We start from the raw sequence: 23,218 nt of genomic DNA on the forward strand, positions 1-23,218 counted from the left end.
ATAATTAAACTGTTTTATTAATAGTTAAGTTTATTATCTTGCTATTCTCATTTAATTAATTTTATCATAAAATCACTCACAAATCTATATTTTCAAAATATAATTACTTTAATAGAATATTAAAAATGTCCTTGGCAATCTTGTGGATTAACTATAAAGAACAGAGAGAAGATAACAGTGCTGCAGCCTCTAAATGATCTATAAATTAGGAGAAGATCCAATTGGATACATCACTTATATAAATTGTACAGACTGGTTTCTGCTAATGAAATGAAAGGAAAGCAATGAGCGGGATAAAGAAAAAAAAGAAGAGGGTTATTCTGAAAGTAATGGGTCATCATCTCCATATAGAAAAAAGCCTGGTTAATCATTAATACCGTTATTTAAATCTCTTTCAGGATTGAATAAAAAAAAGGTTTCTATTTAATTATATAAAGGTTTGTTCGCATAATCCGGTTTGAAAATTTCAAAATAAATTAAATTTTAATTTAGATAAATAAATTGCAATTATTTTGTTTATATAAATAATCGATTTTCTTCCTTTATTATTATTTTTTACATATATCTAGTATCTCGATTAGTTCGAGGATATCCGTGGAACCGAGTACCCGCGCTATGGGTATTAATGTATTTAGTTCCGCGATTAGTACGGTATCGAATAGTCCAAGATATTGGGGGAATCTGTACACGCACTATGCGAGATTTTATTTCAGTTACTTATATTTACATCAGATTTGATAATTCTGTCTTTTTGATATAGATCTGATGAACAATAATGATATAATTGGATACACTTCAATGTGATATACTAAACATAGTTAAATAAATACAATAAAACTATATGTATAACTTTTTACAAATTCATTGAAATATTACCATTGTATTTAAATGTATAGAATATAAACTAAAATTTCAAATACATTTCATTTCGTGTAATTGTTGTTAAAATGATGATTTACAATACGATTTGGGGAATTCGTGTCGTGTATTAGGGGCCATAAACATAACAGTTTTAGGGTCCGGGAAGTATAAAAAAAGTGGTTCAATAAATTGCAATAAAGAAGGGTTAGTGTTGACACTTTTATCAGCCGTGGAAATTTATGTATCAGGTTTAATGGAAAAGCTATGTGTAAAAATTATACATACTGATTACGCATTCATCGATTCAATTCGCAGTTTACATTAGAATACAAAGTGTTTAATTAAGTTTGATTGTATTTTTGTAGTAAAGTCGTTGTGAATACGCAGATTTTTTTCTCGTAGCAAATAGACCAAAGCTATCAAATAAGAACGTTCTGAATTACAGCAATACCTCGCATAGTGTGGGCAATTAGATCTTCCAATATTCCATATTATTCGAAACCGGACTAAGCGAGGAACTAAAATATATGACTGTCATAGGAAAAAAAACGATCATTCAGTTTTTTTGAAAATTTTAAATCTAATTATGATAAATCCGGACTGATCTTGACCACACTATGCGAGGTATTGTTCATGACATTCTTATAATACGATTACCCTCTAAAATAGTTTATGAATTGGATAAATCGCCGTTCTAACACTATTTTAGAATTAAAAAATGAAGAATAACACGGTTTTCTTTCAAAAAAGTTTCTATCTACCACGATTTGATAATTGAGAGAAAATATCCATATAGATTGCACAATAATAAGGATTACTAAGAAATTAAGTATATTAAGAAGAATTCCATTTGTAAGAATGTTTTATATCATCAAATGAATCCATTATACCAGAAAATTTTCAAATTGTTTAATTAAGTTTGTCACTTATCCAATTTTATATTATGTTAAAGTTATGAAGTTTACAAAATACGAGTATCTTTTTCTCCTGGGAAATGGATCGTAGCAATGAAAGTTTTAAAATAGAAAAATTGTTGATAATTCCGTTATGTTGCTGATAAACTGAGGGGGGTTGTGCGAATTTAATAAAGTAAATTATATGTTGTTGGCCTTCGCCGTCTGCTGCTGTTTCGAATTGGAATTCTGCAGGTCCCTCGTTTTATTATTATTTTTTCTTCCGGGTTGCCACACCTCCGCCCACCCAAATCCTCCCGTCATTTCATAGCACCCTACGACTCCCATCTTCCTTCCGCCGCCTTTCGCAGAACGCAGCCTGAATTATTGCCAAGTTCTTTCGCCGTACACGAAAAACAAAAGGAGAAAGAAGAAAAGTGGCTTTAATTCTATTCGAATGGAGTTTAATTCCGGGGGGCCGCACCGAGATAATTTAGCGCCGTTTTAAGGACAATGGGGTTAAATGTAATGCGAATGTTTACCAAGTCGGGTGGTTATTATACGGGACTTTGGGAACAGTTATATTGCCCGTATAGATGCCAAACTAGCGTCGTCGGCGTCTCTCGGTGAGTGCATTACGGGTGGCAAGAAAGGGCGGCTCTTTTCTCCCCATACCTAAAGCGCACAAACCCCACAGAAAACCGAAGAGGGGAAGACCCTTCTTCTTGGTTCAAGGGAAACGCGAGCGAGCGATCATTTTATTTTTCTTCCTTCTCTCCCCAACTGTTTGCGAACTACGCCAATAAACTCAGACGGAGGAGACTATAATGCGCAATTATTGTAATAATTATGGGAACGTGATTGGAATTAAAACGTTCCTTTTGGTGTTTCCTTTGGCATACAACCAAACCGTAATAGAAAAATTACGTTATTAGGTTATTCTGCAACTGCTATTGCAAACGTAATCGTTTTACAGTGGTGTAATTCCAATATCTATTAAGTAGAAACTTGTGGAGTTACGTGTAATAATGATAATTAAAGAACCATAACCGAACATATTGATGGTTTCTTTTGTATAATATAAAAATTCTATTATAAAAAATACAGTAAAATTTATTGAATACAAAAAAAAAATCATACAAAACGTTAATTAATATATAATTCTGTTATTAATATCACTTTTTTCAATTTATAATGGGTAAACCGAGAAATGATTAACGATTTTTAAATTAAAAAAAACAATTACAATTTTTTATAATGAAATATATAATAACTAATTTTATATATTTGTATTGCAACAAAAGAACAAAATTAAACATTTTTCTAGAATAATAATAACAAAAGTTGACTATTGACATCAACATTTTCTCTATGTTAGTTACATCACTCAACGTCATTTTACAATTCCATATAGCTTTCAGATACATTTTCAAATTGATAATTTAATGTTTTTTAACACAACCTATGTTTATGTAAGCAAAGTAACTAATGAATGTCTATCTAAAGTCCGGAAGATTAACACATGCAAATATAGTTTTTGTAGGTTGCAGTTTATTTTGTTATTATTGCCATTCTATGTTATTAAATTAATTGTAGATGCATTGTACATTTCTGTATTTTTTATAATTGAATGAAAAGTTCTATGTAAATCCAATTTTATTATACATCGATATAGTTTATGTTATTGGTTTAAAAGCTTGTTAAAATGTAATTAAAGTAAAATTAGTGTTTCAATTAAAATGGAAGCTGAAGAAATAAGCAAGAAAAGCCGGATTTTAGAGGCTTGAAATCATCACTTTATTAGTAGATATTTCTTTAATCGATACAAAGCAATTTTTGATGACTTCTATCAATGTTACAATTATATAGTTTTTATAGTTTTTCTCAACAAATTTTCAACAAATTAATTGTTATTAATTGAAAGTGAAGTTACATCCGCCGTATAGCTCTGACTTAGCGCCATTGCCATTTGTTCAGACAGAGCTTTACAAAATTCCTTGAATTGTAAAACCTTCAATAATTATTACGTTGTAAAATTACACTAGCTCAGTTTTTTGCTGATAAAGACCAGCAGTTCTGTGAGCGTGATATAATGAAGTTGACTGAAAGATGGCAAAAGGTCATTGATCAAAATAGAAAAATGTAGATAAAAAATGTTTCATTTGTATAGTCAAATTGGCAATTACATTGTTCTCAACCCAATCATTAGATAAAGGGATCGGGATAAATTTCTATTTGCAACTTGCGCACCATAAGTCCTAAACTAATGCCGTACATATAACATAAACGCGATGCAAATTAAATCCATTGCGTAATTGTACCACTTTGTGTATTCTAGTATATATGTTTTTTGTTTTCTGCTGTTTTGGGTTTAAACCATCTAGATTCTATAATATCTAAGTTGCTAATAGATAATTAATAATGTAATAATAAACATTAATAATGTAATGTTATTCACTATTGTTAGTACATAATTACTGATGTAAATGTAAATTAAACATGTAAATATATCTCGAAGAAAATAAATTTGCAATACATGGATCAACTTATTTTAGATTATTTTCAATTAGTTTTTGTTTCTTCTTCAGTTGTTCCAGATGGAGTTCCCACTATAAACGTAGATAAAGCTGGACTGGAAAGGGGTGGACCCCTAATTGCGGAGTGCTTTGCACCACCCGCATCCCCAGCACCCAACCTCACGTGGTACGTCAATGATCAAAGGGTAAGAACAACTTTTGTATTCTTTATATATATATGTGCCATAAATTATTATAATTGAATCGAAATTGTCACTTGTTGCTTGATATAACATTTACTTCTTATTGACGTTAGAAACTTTGACCTTATTTTTTTAAATGATTTTTACATTTTATATTTCACCTTACTAAATTAAACAAATCAGACAGTAAAAAATTATAAAATTAATTTAATTTATTTTCTAAATAATTTCTTTGAAATAATATTTTTATAAGGATTATTATCCTAATTATACCTATCACAAAGTAAATTAAAGCTTATAATGGTTTATCATTGCACAGAACAATGCTCGATTTAAATTTAATATACACACACTATGTGTATGTAATTCGTATTGTTGACTTTCTCTTTGTGGACACCCAGATCCTAAGAGACTTAGTCGATTCGGAGCACAACAGGAACATGAACAACAACAACAAAAAAGCCGTCATCTCAATAGTCCTCCTGCATACTTCTTCAAAGGAACTCCATTATGAGAAAACCCAAAATCCTTTCTACAATTCGTCTTTCTCCTCCACCCCATTTTTATCTTTCTCCGTTGCACAAGACGCATTACCTAAGTAAAGTACATAATGGATTGTGGCTCGATTCAAGAGAGTCGTTTAATAAATTCTGCGTGTAAAAAGAATGAACGTGAATGTATATGCAACATATGTAACTAAGTTCGTTGCGCTATATTCGCATTATGTAAAACATCAACGAAGCTTATGGAGAATGTATGGTGTTTATGGTGTGCTGATCTGTCAAGCTTAATGTACTCGGAGCCGTCGGTTGTGACATAATAATCTCAGTGCATTGATACACAACAACGATGCAATGTGTTTATCTTGGTATATACCACAAATCACGTTTTAATCAACGTAAGACATCAACATTTATGTAATGATAATTATTAGATATTTTTCAAAATACTATTGTATAAAAGTTAGTGCTACTATTTCTTTCTTTTTATAGTTGTCTTTATATGTTATGAATTATTTATTATGTATTATAATAATTAATTATTATAATAATCTGTTAATTATTTGTTTACTATATTTTAATGTTGCTTCTTTAACGCTGTTTCGTTTATGGCTTGTCATCTAGGAACGTATCATAAGCATATTCATACTACCTCGGTATGAAAATTATTATATTTTTGTAAAAATCTATTTAAAATTTGAAATATATTTGTATTTGGGATTATCATTTTGTTATCATGCTAGAAAGTAAAATATTAAATCACCGAAATGAGTTTTATACTAATAAAAAATACTCTGCAGTTAAATATACCAGCATAGATTGAAAATATTTAATATCCATTTGAATAAATACTAAAAAAAAAATGCAATGTACAGCAATACATCTCACTGTGCAGATAATCAATTATGGACTATTTGAAATAGTACTAATCGAGGGCCTAAGAACAAAAAGATACTTGACTATACATTATGTATAAACAGTAATTTTGTAAACCAATTTTTTAGAATTTATTTTTATTTTGATAATAAAAATTTAGTTTGTTTTGATATTTTCAAATTATAGTGAATCCGCACTGATTGAAACCTCACTATGAGGTATTGCTGTATGTATTAATATTTATAAAAATTCAAATATATAAATTGTTTAATAAATTATAATTATAATTAGTATAATTTCTGAATAATCAAGTATTAATTACTAATTAACATTAATAACTTAAGCTCAAATTAAACTGTTTGATTATTAATATAATTGTGCATTCATACTGCGTTTTATATATGTCTCATACACTCAACTACGTGTCTCATTCAGCTCTTGTGAATAAATGTTAACCTACATTTTAGTGAAGGAAGAAATATTATTTTTACAAAGAATATTGGAATAAAAACAATCAAAGTCAATGTTAAAAAATTTAGAGATTTAAATACAAAACTTTGATAATAACTATAAACAAATTATAAGAAAAAACTAATACTACCAACTAATGTGGTGACTAAAATATAACTAACTTAATTTGGTTCTGATTTATACTGAAACATTTAAACTAATTTAAAAATTAAAAATAATAAAAAAATCTTAAAATTACGTAGTTTTATCAGAATATAGATACAGTAATTAATATAATAGTGTGTAAACGCTGCATTTTGTAATCCGACGTAGATGTGATTTTGCTATTAATTTCTTTGTTAAGCTAATTTTCATTTACAACGGAAAAATGGTATCGCCATTTGTAAAGAAAATTAATAGTTTTTTTACGAACAAAGAATAATTTTATTAAATAAACAGTCTACTTCCATACAAAGTGAAATCGCATTTTAAAATGTGTCTTGAGTTGATTATTTTCCTTTTTATATGGAATTATAGCATGTAACAATGATCGATTAATTAGGAACATTAGGATTCTAAATTAGGAACATTTTCACTAACCAATGAAATTGTTTGTTTTCAATGTTATATAAGTACCTTCATCCTTGATTGTTAACAATATTTTGGCAAAAACCTCTTAAAAATAAAGAAAATTAAGAAGCAATCATTTTGTTTGTTTATTGCATTCAATAAGTTTCTAACATTTTCTTTTCGACATTATCAAAAGCTTTTTTTATATTATTTTCTTCGTCTGGTATAATTTATACCGCAGACTTCATTATAAAGTAGCTTCGTTATCAGAGATAACATTAACCGAGGTATCTCGGACATATATAAACTCAATATAGATGAATTCAATTGAAACGAGTAAATATGGGATAATTTTTCGGTAATGGAAAAAGTTCATATTTGCAGAAGGATCATTAATTACAATAAAATAATGTTTGCAAACATTGCGCAATTAGCTTGAGTACTCCCGGGGGGAAAGGTTCGAAAATAAATATGTGCGCATTAAACATTACATATTCATCATACGGTGCAAACTTGTGCAGTAGCGAGACAACAAAACATCGAGGCCAATGTGCAATCCCCGCAGGCCGAATTTACACGATGCATGTCTCTCCGCACAAACACACCCTCTTCATATACCGCAATGTCCCCAAAAAAAGCACATACATACATAGACAGCCTCAGAAAGGGGTGGAAGAGAGGTGACGGAGGCAACGTTACGTGCGGCCTTTTAAATAAGGAATGTCTTCTACGGGCGGAAAATGCAAATTGCCGGGGAATAATTCACAGGGGTTGGGGGGATGAAGTTAGCGAAGGGGTTCGTTTGGATGTGGGGTTTGTGTCAAAAAGCGGTCCCCCTCTTTTTTATCGGGCTGATTCGCGGGATTTCATAAATTTGATATAGATGAAGCGAATTCATTCGGTGCGATTTATTTATGCGATCGGAGGCTGCGTTATTCTTCCATTTCCTCCCCAATGATTTACATCTATTTTATATGATCGGAAACGAGCAGCCTTTAACGGCCACTCCGAGGAAACGTTTACTTGTATTCATAAATTTCGCTTCTTCGGGTCTTCGAGGATTTATGTACCTGGCCAACATAATACTAAATAATGTAAGCGTACTTCTTTGCACTCCTATCAGATGCAAGGTTTTATTTCATCGCTATTTTTAAACTTGTTCATATCATTAAAACAACCATTACAATCGATACGTAAATAAAGAACAATTATAATTTTAAATCAACATTTTAATTGTCGTATATAATCATTAAAAAAATAGAGACTTACTTTGTAAAGTCAGGCTTCGATCAGTCTATAGTAGGGTTTCTCGGTTTTCATAAGACGGTTTGGAAATACCGGTTTTTTTAAGAAATGTATGTTATTGGAAAACCGGGTTTATCAAACAAAATAAACAGGTTTTTGTGCCATAACTTTTTATATAAAAATTAATTAATTATTTCATTAAAAACATAACAATTTTGTCGTCTCTGACATAAAATCAGAAAAGGCCATAATAGCTTCTCATGTGCTTCTCACATGTAAAATTAAGCAAAGTATTTTAAAATTGTTCTGGAGGTAATAAATAGTCAATTATTGTTATTCATTTTTATATAATGTTCTACATTTTTTTTAAGTTTTGTTTTCTCAACTTTTATATTGATTTACTTTTTAATTTTATATATATGTAGTAGAAAAAAATACTTTGTAAAACTTCTTCCTCTCTATTTTGTTGTTGTGAAGATTCGAATACCGGTTTAAACCAGTTTTATAAAGCTTGCTAATTTTGAATAAACTATGTATGATTTTATTACAAAGTTTATTGATTTTCTTAACCTCTCTAAGGCTATCTATTCATATTTTGACTGATACACTACAAATTTCATCATAGCTGTAAACAAATATGGCAAGTAAACAAATTGCTATAACTGGGCGTCCTAGGCAATACCAACCTCGTAGTTGGCAGTGTTAAATGCTATTGGATGTGAAATATTTAGCAAAGTAGAATTACTCTAAATATATTTATAAACATTACATATAATTCAATCTACAGTGTAAATGTTAGCTATAATTCATATTCATTTTAATTCCTATATATTTAGAATATATAACTTATTTGCTTTAATTCAAGGAATAAACATCTACAGTTTATACAAAACAATTAAATTAATTGAAATTTTTAAGTAAAGTAAAATTACTCAAGGATCATATTTAAATCAGTAATTAGCATGTAAGTCATGCTCGAGTTTAAATGCTTAAAGCTCTAATTAAAATTTACATTTTAAGGTTAACATGCAAATTTTGTTAGAAATTAACACAATTAAAACTTGATATAAGAATATCAAACTTATTTGTGTTTCACTGCTATTTTTAACTTATTGAGCTAATTTCTCTTATTGTATTAAACTAGATAAAATTAATAATTTTGTAAGTAAGAATAATGAGTTTTATGTATGAAATTATTTAAAGTTCTGTATAAATTAATATTACATGTTATATTAATTCAAGAAATTCGTCTCATTTTTTTGATTGATATATCACTCGTCCAAGCACAGTCTGCTTAAATTGTTCGTTAACTGTTTATAATTAGCAATTTAATACTTTAATAAATTATAAATAAGTACAGCCGAACCTCGGTTAATGTTACCTCTCATAGCTTTCATATAACGTAGTTCGCAATTTCAAGCACTTAAATATTTCAATTTAAGGTCAACACTGAAAATCATCCTCAATACGTTGTAAAAATGAAAGTTGTCCAGATGACTCAATCAAAACGTTTCGAAAATGTCTGAAGAGGATGTTAGAAATTTATTTATTGCAAAAAATGATGTTTTTCATTATAAGTTTCAGGAAACCTTGTTAGCAATGAAAATAAAGAAACGAAATTCTGTCGAAAAACTGTTACTCCATCAAAATGAAGTAATTTCGTCCTATTCGTTAATCGAGGTATGCCTGCATTTAGTTCATTATAAATACAATTATTATAACAGAAATAATGGTATTAATAATAAGCATTTAACATTTTATATATTTCTATCTGTAAAATTAATTATGTTGTAGAAAATCTATGTATGATTGCAATTACCTGACAACAATGAAAACCATTAGAATACAGAACACATTATAATTGAATTACCCAAGTCAAGTGTTCAAGTTTCCCGTAGGGGGAAATAAGTTTTCCAATTTCCCGTCGTCAACCAATTGTATCACCATTTTAATAGTTATTTCCTGCGGGTTTTCGGGTGCCCGAATGTTTTCACCCGTCCCAAGGCAAACCCGATTGAAAACATAATTGGTCCAGAGTCCAGGCCCAGGTTTATTCACTTGCTGCTTATTACGTTTCAATTTTTTATTTTCTTCGTCGTAAATCCCGCTCAGTTGACCGTTGGGAAATTGGGAAATCCGTAGGAAAACTGTGGAGGAGTAAAAAGGCGGACGGAATCGAAATCAATCGAAGAGTGTTTACACACTACTCGCTCAGAGACAAAAGCAAAGGCAACAAATCATTGGATTCGCGAAAAGCGGACAATCGCCATTAATCGCTCTACTCTACACGATCCGAATTCAAAATCGCTCGCTTTTACTTTTCTGTTATTCAATTCTGCAGCAATTGGTAGATAGTGGTTTGGGATAGAAGTGTCTGGGGAGCGTTCGATGTGCCACCTCAGCGTATTCACGTAACGAAAATAATCAAATCAGTCGTAAAGTTTTCATTCCATGCAAAGAGGTCTGAATATTCAGACTGCATCAACTTTATCCCTAATCATTTTTTTTTGTTTTATTATTTTCAGTCGTTTTCTTTTATTCCTACGTTACTCGACTTCCTCTGATGGGTGCTGAAATGCAAGTGAGAATGGACCTGGAGTCTTTGAAAGACCTTTTTGCAAATTGCACTTTCTTCGCTGTAGTTTCAAAAGGTTTTGAATGAAATGGATACGGAATACAAAAAAAATCGTTCACCTATCACTGGAATGTGTTGCTAGCAAGAAAAACAGTTTTTCTTTGTATTTTCTCTTTTCTTTTATAATTAAATAAATTATTAATTATTTAAAATAATAATCCTTATATCTATTATACATAAAATCCTCTATGTCGGGGTTTTTACTTATTACCCCAAAATATATTCATTTACACACCCACTCAATCAGACGTGGTAACATTTTTTTATGGAAATATAGATAATGAGCGGGCGAGTAAATTTCAATATTTTTCATGGATAAACGATGACCGGAATTTAATCTTTCCAATATTTATTCATAGAAACATAAACAAACAATAATTCAATTTAACCCCCATTTGGGGTAATTTACCCTAGTTTGCCGACCCATTTTTATATTACATTTTAATTATGCATCGGATTTCTTCATATTTTATTAATGAAAATATTAAAATATCTCTTCTTTTCACAGTATTTAAATTGTATTTACAATTGAAAAGACATAATGGCAATATTCTATAGTATATTAACTATAAATAAATGTGGCGGATTGGCGTAAACACGACGAAAGAAAATATAAACGCATTCAAAGACAGCTAACGAAACTAAAATAATGTTAGCAAATGATCGAGACTAAACTAAATCAATATGATTAAAGTAAACTAGTACATGGAATTATAGGTTATACAAAATTTCAGAGTAAATAAAAAGAGCCAATGAAATTATAAAATTTAAAAGAAGATTACTGGAACACTACAATAACACAACAAGCTCATTCATTACCAGTTCCAAAGATTTCCGAAAGAACTGAAGTTGAGGAGCACCACTATTAAACAATAATAAAATTAAAATGTGAAATAGTATAAAACTTGTATATAGAAATAAAAAAAATACTGAAGAAAATCAAAAGAAATGTTTGAATAATGAAAAGTTTTATTAATTAAACAATCAACTTACATACAAAGTGAAATCATATTTTAAAATTGATTAAAGCTGATTGTTGATTGTTGATTGTTTGTGTTTTATTTTTCTTTCATTTAAAAATTCCCTATACGTTGTTATTGCATTTGACAATGATCGCTTAGCAAATCCCTAAATCAGGATAAAATTTGAGGTGGTTAACATTTTTTGGCAGAAACTTCTTTAAATTCGTCTTAATTTTTTTGTCTTCGTTGCTAACAAGAATATTATCTTTTATTCCTGAATTGTTGCTTGAATAAAAAAATTAAGTTTTTAACTTGCAGTTTTTTCAAAATTTTATTAGATATTATTTAGATTTTAGAAGAAAAATATATATTCCTCAAAATATTTAGATTTTATGTTTTTTAAGTATAAATTACATGATGCCATGAAAATGTTGTTATTGTAATTATTAACAAAAGGTTCGTATTTGTCACGTGAAAATACGAATCCGTTTCTAATGTAATAACTGTTGTTAGAGTTGTATATATCCCATTTGTGTAATCTAAATTGGATCCAGTGCGGTCCTCTGTTTACCTGAGCCCTGATCCTTGTCATGAAATACTTACTTTAAACAGACACACCGTATTTTGTGCCTAAAACGTATATGGATTAAGATCAATTTCACATTAATTATATGGACCTAAATTGCGACATTTAAATAGTAATTTGTATCTCTGTCTGTAACATTAAACAGTATTAAAACTTACAACAACCAAAAACGCAATATAATTTAAAAATTTCTGTATGAAAAAAATCCTAATTTCTACTGTCAAAAAAATAAATTAGACCCCATTCAATAAATTTTCATTTCATATTTATTATATTAACTTAAATTGTGACAGATAAACAATACTTTGGATTTTTATCTGTAATTTTATAAACTATTAAAAGAGAAAATATTTTTTTTAATATTAATTTAATCTTATAAACAACTAGACTTTAACATTTTGTATTTGTGGTTTTTATTGTCAAAACAATTACTTTCTAGTTAAAGCTTACTTTACTTTCCTAATCTGTACAACAAGTGTCTTTTTTTACTTATTTGAATGATAAATCATCTATATCAGAGGTGTCCAAACTACGACCCGCGGGCCAAACCCGGCCCGGCAGGCGATTTTATCCGGCCCGTCAAGTATTTTGAAAAATTTCGTAAAATATAAATGTAGCGTCGCACGTCGGTATTAGATCTCGCGCAGATGAAGAGCGCATTCTTTAATTCACATATTTACAATGCTTGGCCCCCGCTAATGAATTTAAATACCAAACTGGCCCTCGCAGCAAAAAGTTTGGACGCCTCTGATCTATATGTAAAAAATATTAAGTTAATGTATGAGTAAATGCATAAACTTCACCACACAATAAATTCCTTTTTTAAGTTATTATCCATGCAAAGCTTATTATTTTAAGACGAACCTAAAGTTTACAAGAGTGTAAAACGTTTTATACCGACGTGTAGCTTGGTCGAGATGAGCATAGAGACCAACAAAAAAAATTATAAATCAAAATTTTTATACTGGCGTAGTCGAATATCAAATTTTATAGCTCGTAATTCTCTTTATTGTATAAGCATGTAATAAAAGCGTTTACGATGATTATATAATGCAGTAGGTAAAATAGTGTATTCCGGACAGCAAAAACTGGTGCACACTGCATTAGATTTACTCATTTTGTGTGCAAAAATGAATATAGAAGTATTGATCTGTAATGAGTTTTTTTTGTGAGAAAAAAAAATAGGATAAAGCCCATTCAAAGAGGTTAACTTTTGTCAAAAGATAAAGTTATCTATTAACTCTGTCTGAAAAAAGAAACTAGTGGCGCATTGCTTAGAACTAATATTCAATGACTGCGCCAGTGATCTTGCGTGTAATTTTGCATAAGTAACCTTCTGAGTAGATGATAGGGCGGATATATCCGCCGCATTTTCACAAATGGATGAATCGCTTTTTAAATCAGAATCATTTTCATTAACTAACATTTTTAAGAACTTATTTAAATTTTTCGTTGTTAATTTATTTTCCACTACTTTCATTTTGTCTTCAATTCTTTGTTTTTGTTTCATCATCTTCATATTCAATAAATTTCTTACTCTTCTTCATCATCGTTTTCGAAACCGTTTGTACTGCGATTTGTATTAATTTTATTGAATAAATATATGAATAATCATTTATTATGTAACATTTAAAAGTGTTGTATTATTTAAGCATGTCAATAACTGTGTGCAAAAAGGACAATAGAGGAAGTAATGCTTGTTGCATCATTCCCAGGAGTTTCGATGAATCACAGTGGCACGTACACGCAGAAGATGTTCTCTTCGTGATTGTGAGGAGGGTGGGTTTTGTGTTGGTCATGGCACGAGTTTGTTTCGACAGCGGGGCTTGTCGTCGTCGACGGTCGGTTTTGAGCAGCAGTTGTTTTGAGTTATGCAGGTCGTCGAATGGGTGGAAATGAGGGTGTAAACGGGGAGGATGGTGGTGGTGAGCAGAACGAACAGTAAGTTTCTGTCGTTGTGTAACGTGCGACCGACGCCCGACCTCCCCCAAAACGCCGACATTTTGGGGGGAATCGCATGGGGAGTAACATATGCGTCGGGACGATCATTGGTCATGTCGGCGCAAATGTCGACGACGCCATTAACATTGCGCCGTTCTGGCACTTTCACGGAACTACGATAGAGATTTAATACGGAAACTATATTTCAACCATCGCGACTCACCACCCATTCCCTTCGCAAACATCCTCCCCACGCCAACCAAATGCGGATTTGGAACGGAAATGGAATATTGACTTATCCGCCTACCTAAAACCTACACCTCCACCCCTTCCTTTAGACCCCGCTTCTTCCTCTCAGGCAACAAAGTAATTAAGCAGAGATGCTTTTAGAAAATCATCAAAAAGTTTTTCACTTGCAGAACACAAAGCTTCACCTTTTAACCACTAATGCATACAAAAGCTAATTGATTTTTAAACTTCCGTAATACTTCGACACAATCAAATGCCGCTTTTGCTTCCTTCATCTTATATATACATATATACAAAAAGTTCATTCTATGTGGACTTCCTTTCTTCGATTCATTTCCTTTTTTGCCTTAGTAAATTCAATTTTAATTAACTTGCGCTACTTTATTTACTCTAAGAAACTTTCAGAGTTCATAACTGATTTCCATGAAAACGATAACATCGTTATTGCTTTCATACCTTCAAGGCTTCAAGATCGCGATTGATTTCAGCTTTACTTATTACATATTTCATACCGCATATTATTTTCCAATCATTGTAAATTAAACAACATAACAGTTCACATGATTAGTTTTATTTTTATGTTACCAACTACATTTCAATAAAAAACTGAACTATATAAAAGAAATTACATATATATCGACGCTTACAAATTAGAAAATAGTAAAGCTTTTTATATTATAAATTAGGTAGAAAGTGTGTTTAAACAACATCTTGTAAATATCTGTCATTAACAGTTTATAATTTATATACAGACTAATAGTATCATATCATATGGTTTTCAAAGTTAGTTTAGTTAAGTGATTTATCACACCATCATAGTAATATTACTATTTTTCGATATTTTATTCCCGGGAAACGAGAAACGAGTCAAATATAGAAATAGTAAGTAATAAAATAAAATTGTTATAAACCACAATCTTTCCATTTATCATCATTAACTACAAAATTAAAAATGAATATGAAACACATTAACATCTATGATTGTGAACATTAAAATTAGAATAAGTACGATCCTTTAGAACAATGCTTCGCAGCCAAAAAAAAAACAATTAATTTTACGTGGAAATACATAGGTTTAAATGATTAGATTAGAGTTTTTGACTGATTTTAGGAAATTGCACATTTAGGAATTTGAAGATTCCACATTTGTCAATCATGAATCAATAATTGTTCGATAAATATATTAAACATTTCCGGAAATTCTCGGGCGGTAAGGAAATTTTCCTAATGTTACTTCATGAGAATAATAATTTGATGTACAATAATTTACTTAGCAATTTGGCAATTTGGATATTTTTCTCTAAATCAAATATTTTACAAACAACATTTCCAAGTGTGTAATGGAAATATATACATTTACAAGCATGTTTGGAAATAATCAGTTAGTAACTAAAATTGTAGGTATATCATACAATTTATTGTCATTGTAAGCGGACTTTGGCTATTATTCCGAAATAACACATTAAACCGAACATAAGGTAATACATGAAGTAATCCTCTGAAGATAAATGTATTCGATTTTAATCTAGTTTTAATTACCGAGCATAACTTTACGGTGAATTACGGTGCGTTGTGTACGTGAAACTTAAACTGCATTAAATTAATTGAACTTGTACTCGGGTATTATTATTCTGCAGCGACATGAGATGTGTCAAGAGATTCAACCGAACACAGAATACGTGTATTAAAAACAAACAAAATTACGTTAAATTCCCATCTACTGCTTTTCTCATTATAATGTTCATCCGCTTTAGTTCTTTACATTATATGACAATGTTAATAGCTTACCAGTATATAATTTTATGTAAATTAAATATGATTTTAATTAATCACAGTTACATTTTATTGATAACTTGTGAATATTGGTTTGGCAACAAAGTAATTGACGATTTTCTTATACAAATGAAACATGATTTTTTTTTATATAATTATTAAACTTTATTCAATAATATATTTTCCATTTTGATGAATGACCTTTTGTCATCTTTCCGTCAACTTCATTATCTCGCGCTCATTGTATTCCAGTGATAATGAAAGTTGTCTAAGTCATATATTTTTCATTTGGGGATATTTTTTATGTATTTAAAATATTCCTGATAATTTGGTGGGATTATTTTTAATGGTTCATAGGATCACAAACATAAAATCACGATCGTTCGATAATAAATAATAACCAGATACCACAAATTTTCGAGAGTGCAAGTGAATTAGTCCACTTTCAACATAAACATTAACTGAATTTTGTTGAATCAACCTAATTTAATGATTCAATTTTGCAAATATTGCTCCAGATTACGTCAATGTAAAGAAATGCAACGCAAAATAACTGACAAACTCATTATTTTAGATTTTTGTCTCAGGCTAATTTTTGTTTTTGCTAATTTTATTCAGATTTATTATGTATATTGAAAATGAATTGATGATGTTATTTAGATAGTATAAACACAATAGTATAATTGAAATGTAATATACAAATTGTTTTAAATGTAGTAAGTTTTTGTTAATACAATCATAATTTTGTATGTCATGTTAATAAGCACTTGAAACGAGATAATGCAATTTTTAATGAAGTTTTTTGTAATAATTAAATTAATTAAAAAAGGATTATTAATATTTATATATAGACATAATATTTATTTCAACAATTACAATAACATAATATATTTCAATAAAATATAATTATTAAACATACTAAAGTAATTAAATTACGCACTAAAGAAACTAATTATTTTTTTCAATCAATTATGTTTTCTTTGAAAAAAATAAACGAGTTAACTGTTATTATTAGCGTGATCATTGTTTATAATAAATTAGTCGTGTGCTTTCGTTTCAAAACGAAATTGGATAGTCGCAAACAGGTTAATTATGTAATAATAAAAGTTTTAGGTGTGCTCGAAACTAACTCGTCCATGTTACATGTTTTAAAGTGTTAACTTTATTAGAACTTGACGGGAATTTAATTTGTATATTAATGTTGAGCTTTATTTATTTTTTTAAATTTATTTATTTTCTCTCTCTTTTTTTCGCTCATTTCGGCCGTAAAAAAGTTTCGGTCCCACTCGAGTTTTGGGGCAGTTTTCCGCAGATCGAGTGGCATTTGCTCCCTCTCGCCGCCCCCAGCCGATCCTCGGATTTCATATGGATCGCACGGAAACAGGCGGAGCGGACGTGGAAGTTTTCAATTACCGACAATAATTGAATCAATAATTAGCAAAGTTTCCTCCATGTCCGCAACGAATTGCATAATGAATACACAAACAAAATTGAGTGTGTATATGAGAAAGAAAGAACGAAAAAAAGAAGAGTAGAAGCACTTGAAAAACGTGCCGCTTTCATAATAACACTACTCATCTTGTCTGTGGCTGTAATTAAACTTACTTTCGTTTAATTGAATAAAGCTCTAATTATAAATTGCAATTACTCCGGTAATTAAGAGCGTTCTTTATTTCTATTTTGCTATTTCCATTGTTATTTCAATCTTTATTACACTTTATTACACTTTATTATTCTTATGTAACGCCAATTTGCATATAGGCTTTAAAACCAGTGGTTGTTATTTTATATTTATTTTTATTAGTTTTTTTTTACTTTTTAGTTAGCATCTTGTAATTAGGGTTTTCGATTCGATTAATTAGTCGAGCCCCACTCGGAAATGTGTGTATTACGCAAACGTTAATTGACAGTAATTGTGATGATTTAGGCCTTTATCACCCCCAGTCTTCTGAACACATGAATCACTGGTAATATTATCGTCGGGGGTTGCGTGCGGAGGCGGCGGAGGTGTAGCAGATTAGTCGCAATTTGGTGCTCCGGGGGGTTGGGATCCCCGCCGCCGTTGCCGCCGACACATTTTCATGCACGGCCCACTTCCGCACTTAATGTAATTACATAATTATTGCAACGCCTTCGGAAGTAAAACGTTCCAAATTGCTGCTAATACCGCTTCTTTTCAAAATTGGTTATATTTCATTATGGGCGAACAGCTTTTACTTTCTATTGCGGTAATTACGATTCATCACTTTAATTATTTGAAATGGATATAAAAGTTTTTTATATAATTTTATATAAAAAAAAATAATAAAACTTTAAAATAAAAATATTAAAAATTAATCATAACCAATTAAAAACACTATAAATATAATTGCAAAAACTACGAAAAGGTCAATTCGAACAATTATAGAAACATGCCTCTAAATCCAGCAAGTAGTTCGCACTGGTACTGAAAATGGGTGGAACATAAGATTTGTCAACCATCAAACAACCCCGATTTCAATGTCCCCGATTTGAGTTTTTTTAACGCTATTCAATGATTACAACACAAAGATGAACTCATTGTGGCCGTGCATGGGACGAAATAACCGCAAAATGATATAGGGCTTTCATACTGAATTCTAGGTTTATATAAAATTATTCTGTTATTAAGAGAAACGGTTATTTTCACTCGAATGAGAAGTCAATACGAAAATCAGATTATTTAGATTGTCGACATTCAGAGGATCAAAAAATAAAAATAAAGTCGTAAGGTTATTGTTCACAAGTACATATAACAATGCGATTCAGGACGTCCCCAACGGAACTCTTACGCTCTCCATCTTTATCTGATACAGAACTAAAATAGCATTGGTCAGTATCCAAGTTGGGTAGCGCTATAAAGTGTACTGGAATTACAGCTATTCAACGTAGATTTATGTATTGAAACGGAAGTGCAGATAAATTTCATTCTCTAGATAATTATACGAAAAAGGATGAGTATATGAAAACACGTTTATACTTTTAATTTTAATGCTGACTATAAACGTTATATTCATCATAACTTATGCCAGTGGTATTCAAACTTTGTCGAGTCATGACTATAAATTCTCTTCCCCACTACCATTTTTTCTAAAGAAAACTGTGAAAAAGAAATGAGTGTAACTTTGAATATCAATCATCTTCATAAATGTAATAAATTACAAGGATATCAATAACATAATAACAATAAATGTAGATACAAATAAAAATGTCATTAGACTTGACAATAATTATTAATACAAACTAAATGATATAACTATGTATAATTTATAGTATTCATGTAACACCTTTACACTATAGAAAATAATCCAAATATGTATGATGTACGGTGTAATTTAATGTTGATAATGTTCATCTTTTATTTTCCATTGCAATTTACTCTAAAACACACTAAATCATAAAAGTATACTAATATTGAAAACAATATAATTATGAGAATAACCTAATAATATTACATACATTTATTTGAGTTCATATACTTGGCATCATCATCGAAATCGTCGACTTCCAATTATTGAGTTGGCAACAAAATAATTGCCGATTTTCTTATACGAATGAAACGTGATGTTTAAAATATAATTATTAAACATTTCAATAACATTTCAATGATATATTTTACATTTTGATTAATGATCTTTTGCCATCTTTCCATCAACTTCACTATCCCAAGCTCATACAACTTCTCGTCTTTATCAGCAAAAAAATGGACTAGGTGTAATTTCACAACACTATCATCATTGAAGGTTTTACCATTCAACGAATTTTGTAAGGCTCTAAACAAATGGTAATCCGATGGTGATGGTTACATCCACCTGACGGATGTGACATCACTTCCCAACCAAGCGTCAATAATTTTTGGCTAGTGATTAATTATGTGTGTATCTGCTTTTGTTCTCCATGTTAAAATTGAAACAACACAAACAAATCTTACAAAAAATACACTTAATTTTATTTTTAAGAATGCCAAAGTACACTGCTGACAAATGCCAAAACTATATAATTATGTCACTGACAGAAGTCATTCAAAAGAAACACTACCTACTTTCATCCAAATATAAAATCAGCAATTACTTTGTTGCCATTCCAATAAATGTAAAGACATTACACATGCATCCTTGTATATGGCAGTGCTAGCCGTTTCTTCTTTAATACTACAGTATAATAGATTACGTAAAAGATGATGGGAATTATAAAATGGAAATATTATGTATTAAGAAAAAGCAAAATCAAAATTATATCCACAATGCAAAGATGAATAACAATAAACAAATATAATCGAATATAAGTTCACACCAACAAAAGAAAAGGAAATTCTAATAGAAAAAATAGAAATGGAAATAACATAAATATTCTTCATAATATTAAAATAAGAAAAATAAATCTAGCCAACGGTCTTTCTGCCCAATATATACATATAATTAAGTAATTGCTTATAAATGAGAAAATTGGAAACATGTATGTCTAATGAACGGTTCAAATTTATACTATTGTATTTAGCAACAAGAGATGTTAGGCAAAGTTCAAATTACACATAAACCTGTACACCAAGCGGACTAATTATTGAGGATGTAGGATGTAATTGAAAGTTCATAATGCAGTTTGCTCTTATATGTTCGAATTTCAATTAGAAGGACCAATTTTCAGTTCACGTAAAGATTATGACATTATGATTAGAATTACAAATTAGAAATAAATTAAAGGAGATAATAAATTGTGTAATATTGTATTTAGTATTATTAAGAAAATATGATGTAATGCAGCTTTCTACTATAAGTCAAATGCTTAGTTCGCTTATGATATTTTATATTATAAGATTACATGGAAGAAATTATTTAAAATTGTGAAATTAAGTAATATTGTTTTTAATGTTATTAGGGAAATATAATTTAGTTTAAGTAATTTATCTTACAAAATTAATATGAAACCAATGCTTGGCTTATCTAAGATATACCAGAAGTATTTCAATAATCTAGAAGAAATTAATGCGTTTGTTAATAGTCAGTTTACATAGAAAGTATCACATTTTATAATTATAAGGAAGCAATTAACTCAAAGCGTTTTTGAATTATGAAATAATAGATGCATTCCCAATCGAAAAACGCTAAACGAAAGGGTACTTTCACATGTAGCAAATATGTAAAGCTCTTTTTAGGCTTCGGGTAAACCGCATTATATAGAATAAGTTTTAATCGAGGAAACGATAAACGAGGTCTCACTGTATTGGATTTAGCATCATTGGCAATGTATGATGTATTATAATATTTATAATGTAGCTCACGTCCAATATTATATTTGCGTAATCACTCCAATGGTCATTTTACATAACAAGTATTATTTGAAAGAGATACAGGGAAAGTAAACGATATAGAATTTGAGTTCATATAATACATGCAATTCTATGTGAACGAACTTATTATTAACGATATAATTACAAGTGATAATGCGGTTTGTTATTAAAATTTCCTATTTCAATTGCAAACTTCAATATTTAGCTTAGGTAAACTTACAGGACATTATAAAATTATAAGGAAGAATTAAAAGAATTATAAAATTGTAAATTGTTGAACGTAATTGATAATTAATAATACAGATTTCTATTACATAGTTCAATAGTAATTTTACATAAGAAGTATCGTGTTACCAAATTATAAGGAAGAACTTAATTGAAAGCGATATAGAATTTTGTACTTTTGTATTTGGCTTTATTCATGGTGTATGATGTAATTATATATGAATAATGCAGTTTGCTATTATAAAGTCGAATGGTTAGTTTACATAAGAAGAATCGCATTACAGAATTACAAGGAAGGAAATAATTAAAAGCGATATATTGTAGAAACGTTGTATTTAGCAGCAAGGGACGTCAAGCAATGTTCATATTATTACACATACACCTGTACACGAAGCTTACTAATTATTTAGGATGTAGGGAATGTAATTGAATGTTAATAATTCGGTTTGCTTTTAACTTTTAAGGTACCTGGGTCCACGTCGTCGTCAATAATTAGGGACACGGAGCTGCTGGAAACGGCGAATAGTAGATTAGAGTTGACCGGCGTCGGGGGTAGCTGGGGTGCAATCCGTCTGCGATGCGAGGCGACACAGTTCCGACTATACAGGGCCAACAGTTTAGTGGTCGAGGTCAAACCGGACACCCCGCAGCCGGCCTCCGTCCTCCTCATGGGACCCAGCACCAACGGTACGAATATCCTTTCCGTAGAAACCCTATCCTATTCCCTTAAATTTCATAAATGGCCTCTACGCTGCATGAATATTTCCATACTATTACCACTGTATTCCAGATTACGTTGACATTGATTTACATTTGAACCATTCCTCTCTTCTTCCATGCCACCTAATAATAATAGTGCTGGTAGTGGTGGTGATATTTGGAGACGTCGATTAATTCGTGAGATACGGAGGCGCCTGGTGACGGCCCTCATGTCACACTCGCTTTGTGTATACCACTCACACAGTAACATACATATCCCTGTGTGTATATATACACACGCTTCCGTCGGGCCGTCAAAACTTCCTGTCAAGTTATCGTTATTGGGCTCGACGTCGACTTGAAATGACTATGCCTTCTGCACGCGAAATTGACGCGCCCGTCGCGACACATAAGCCCTTTCAATTGCGCCCATCCGTCGCCATCGTAAAATGCATTCATACTGTATGCGAATAGCTCCTCCATTTTTCTACATCCGCAAAACAAACAAGTTCCCCGAGCCATGCATTATAACTACAGCAAAAATACACTAAAAAATCGATAGTTCTATTGCCCACCATGCGATTAATCTTAAATCAATCATATATACTACATTATTTACAGTTTTAGACGTATGTCATTTAAATATCAACTGTTATATGCACATGACAACCAAAATCTAAGATAATATTTTTTAGGTCTTCAGAAATAAACGATTATGAAATATATCAA

The 23,218-nt window shown here is 30.4% G+C and overlaps 1 protein-coding gene across 1 annotated transcript in view; it reads left to right on the plus strand.

The window, feature by feature from the left end:
- Nucleotides 1-23,218, plus strand: part of LOC108564108 — a 79,449-nt gene that overhangs the window by 44,766 nt on the left and 11,465 nt on the right. Inside the window, exons 4-5 of the mRNA XM_017923032.1 lie at nucleotides 4,343-4,476; nucleotides 22,255-22,477. Of these exons, the coding sequence (XP_017778521.1) occupies nucleotides 4,343-4,476; nucleotides 22,255-22,477 (357 nt within the window). The remainder of the gene's footprint in view (nucleotides 1-4,342; nucleotides 4,477-22,254; nucleotides 22,478-23,218) is intronic.

This window comes from Nicrophorus vespilloides, unplaced genomic scaffold (assembly GCF_001412225.1).
Source record: "Nicrophorus vespilloides isolate i.1.1-1 unplaced genomic scaffold, Nicve_v1.0, whole genome shotgun sequence".
In the NCBI taxonomy this organism is placed as follows: domain Eukaryota; kingdom Metazoa; phylum Arthropoda; class Insecta; order Coleoptera; family Silphidae; genus Nicrophorus; species Nicrophorus vespilloides.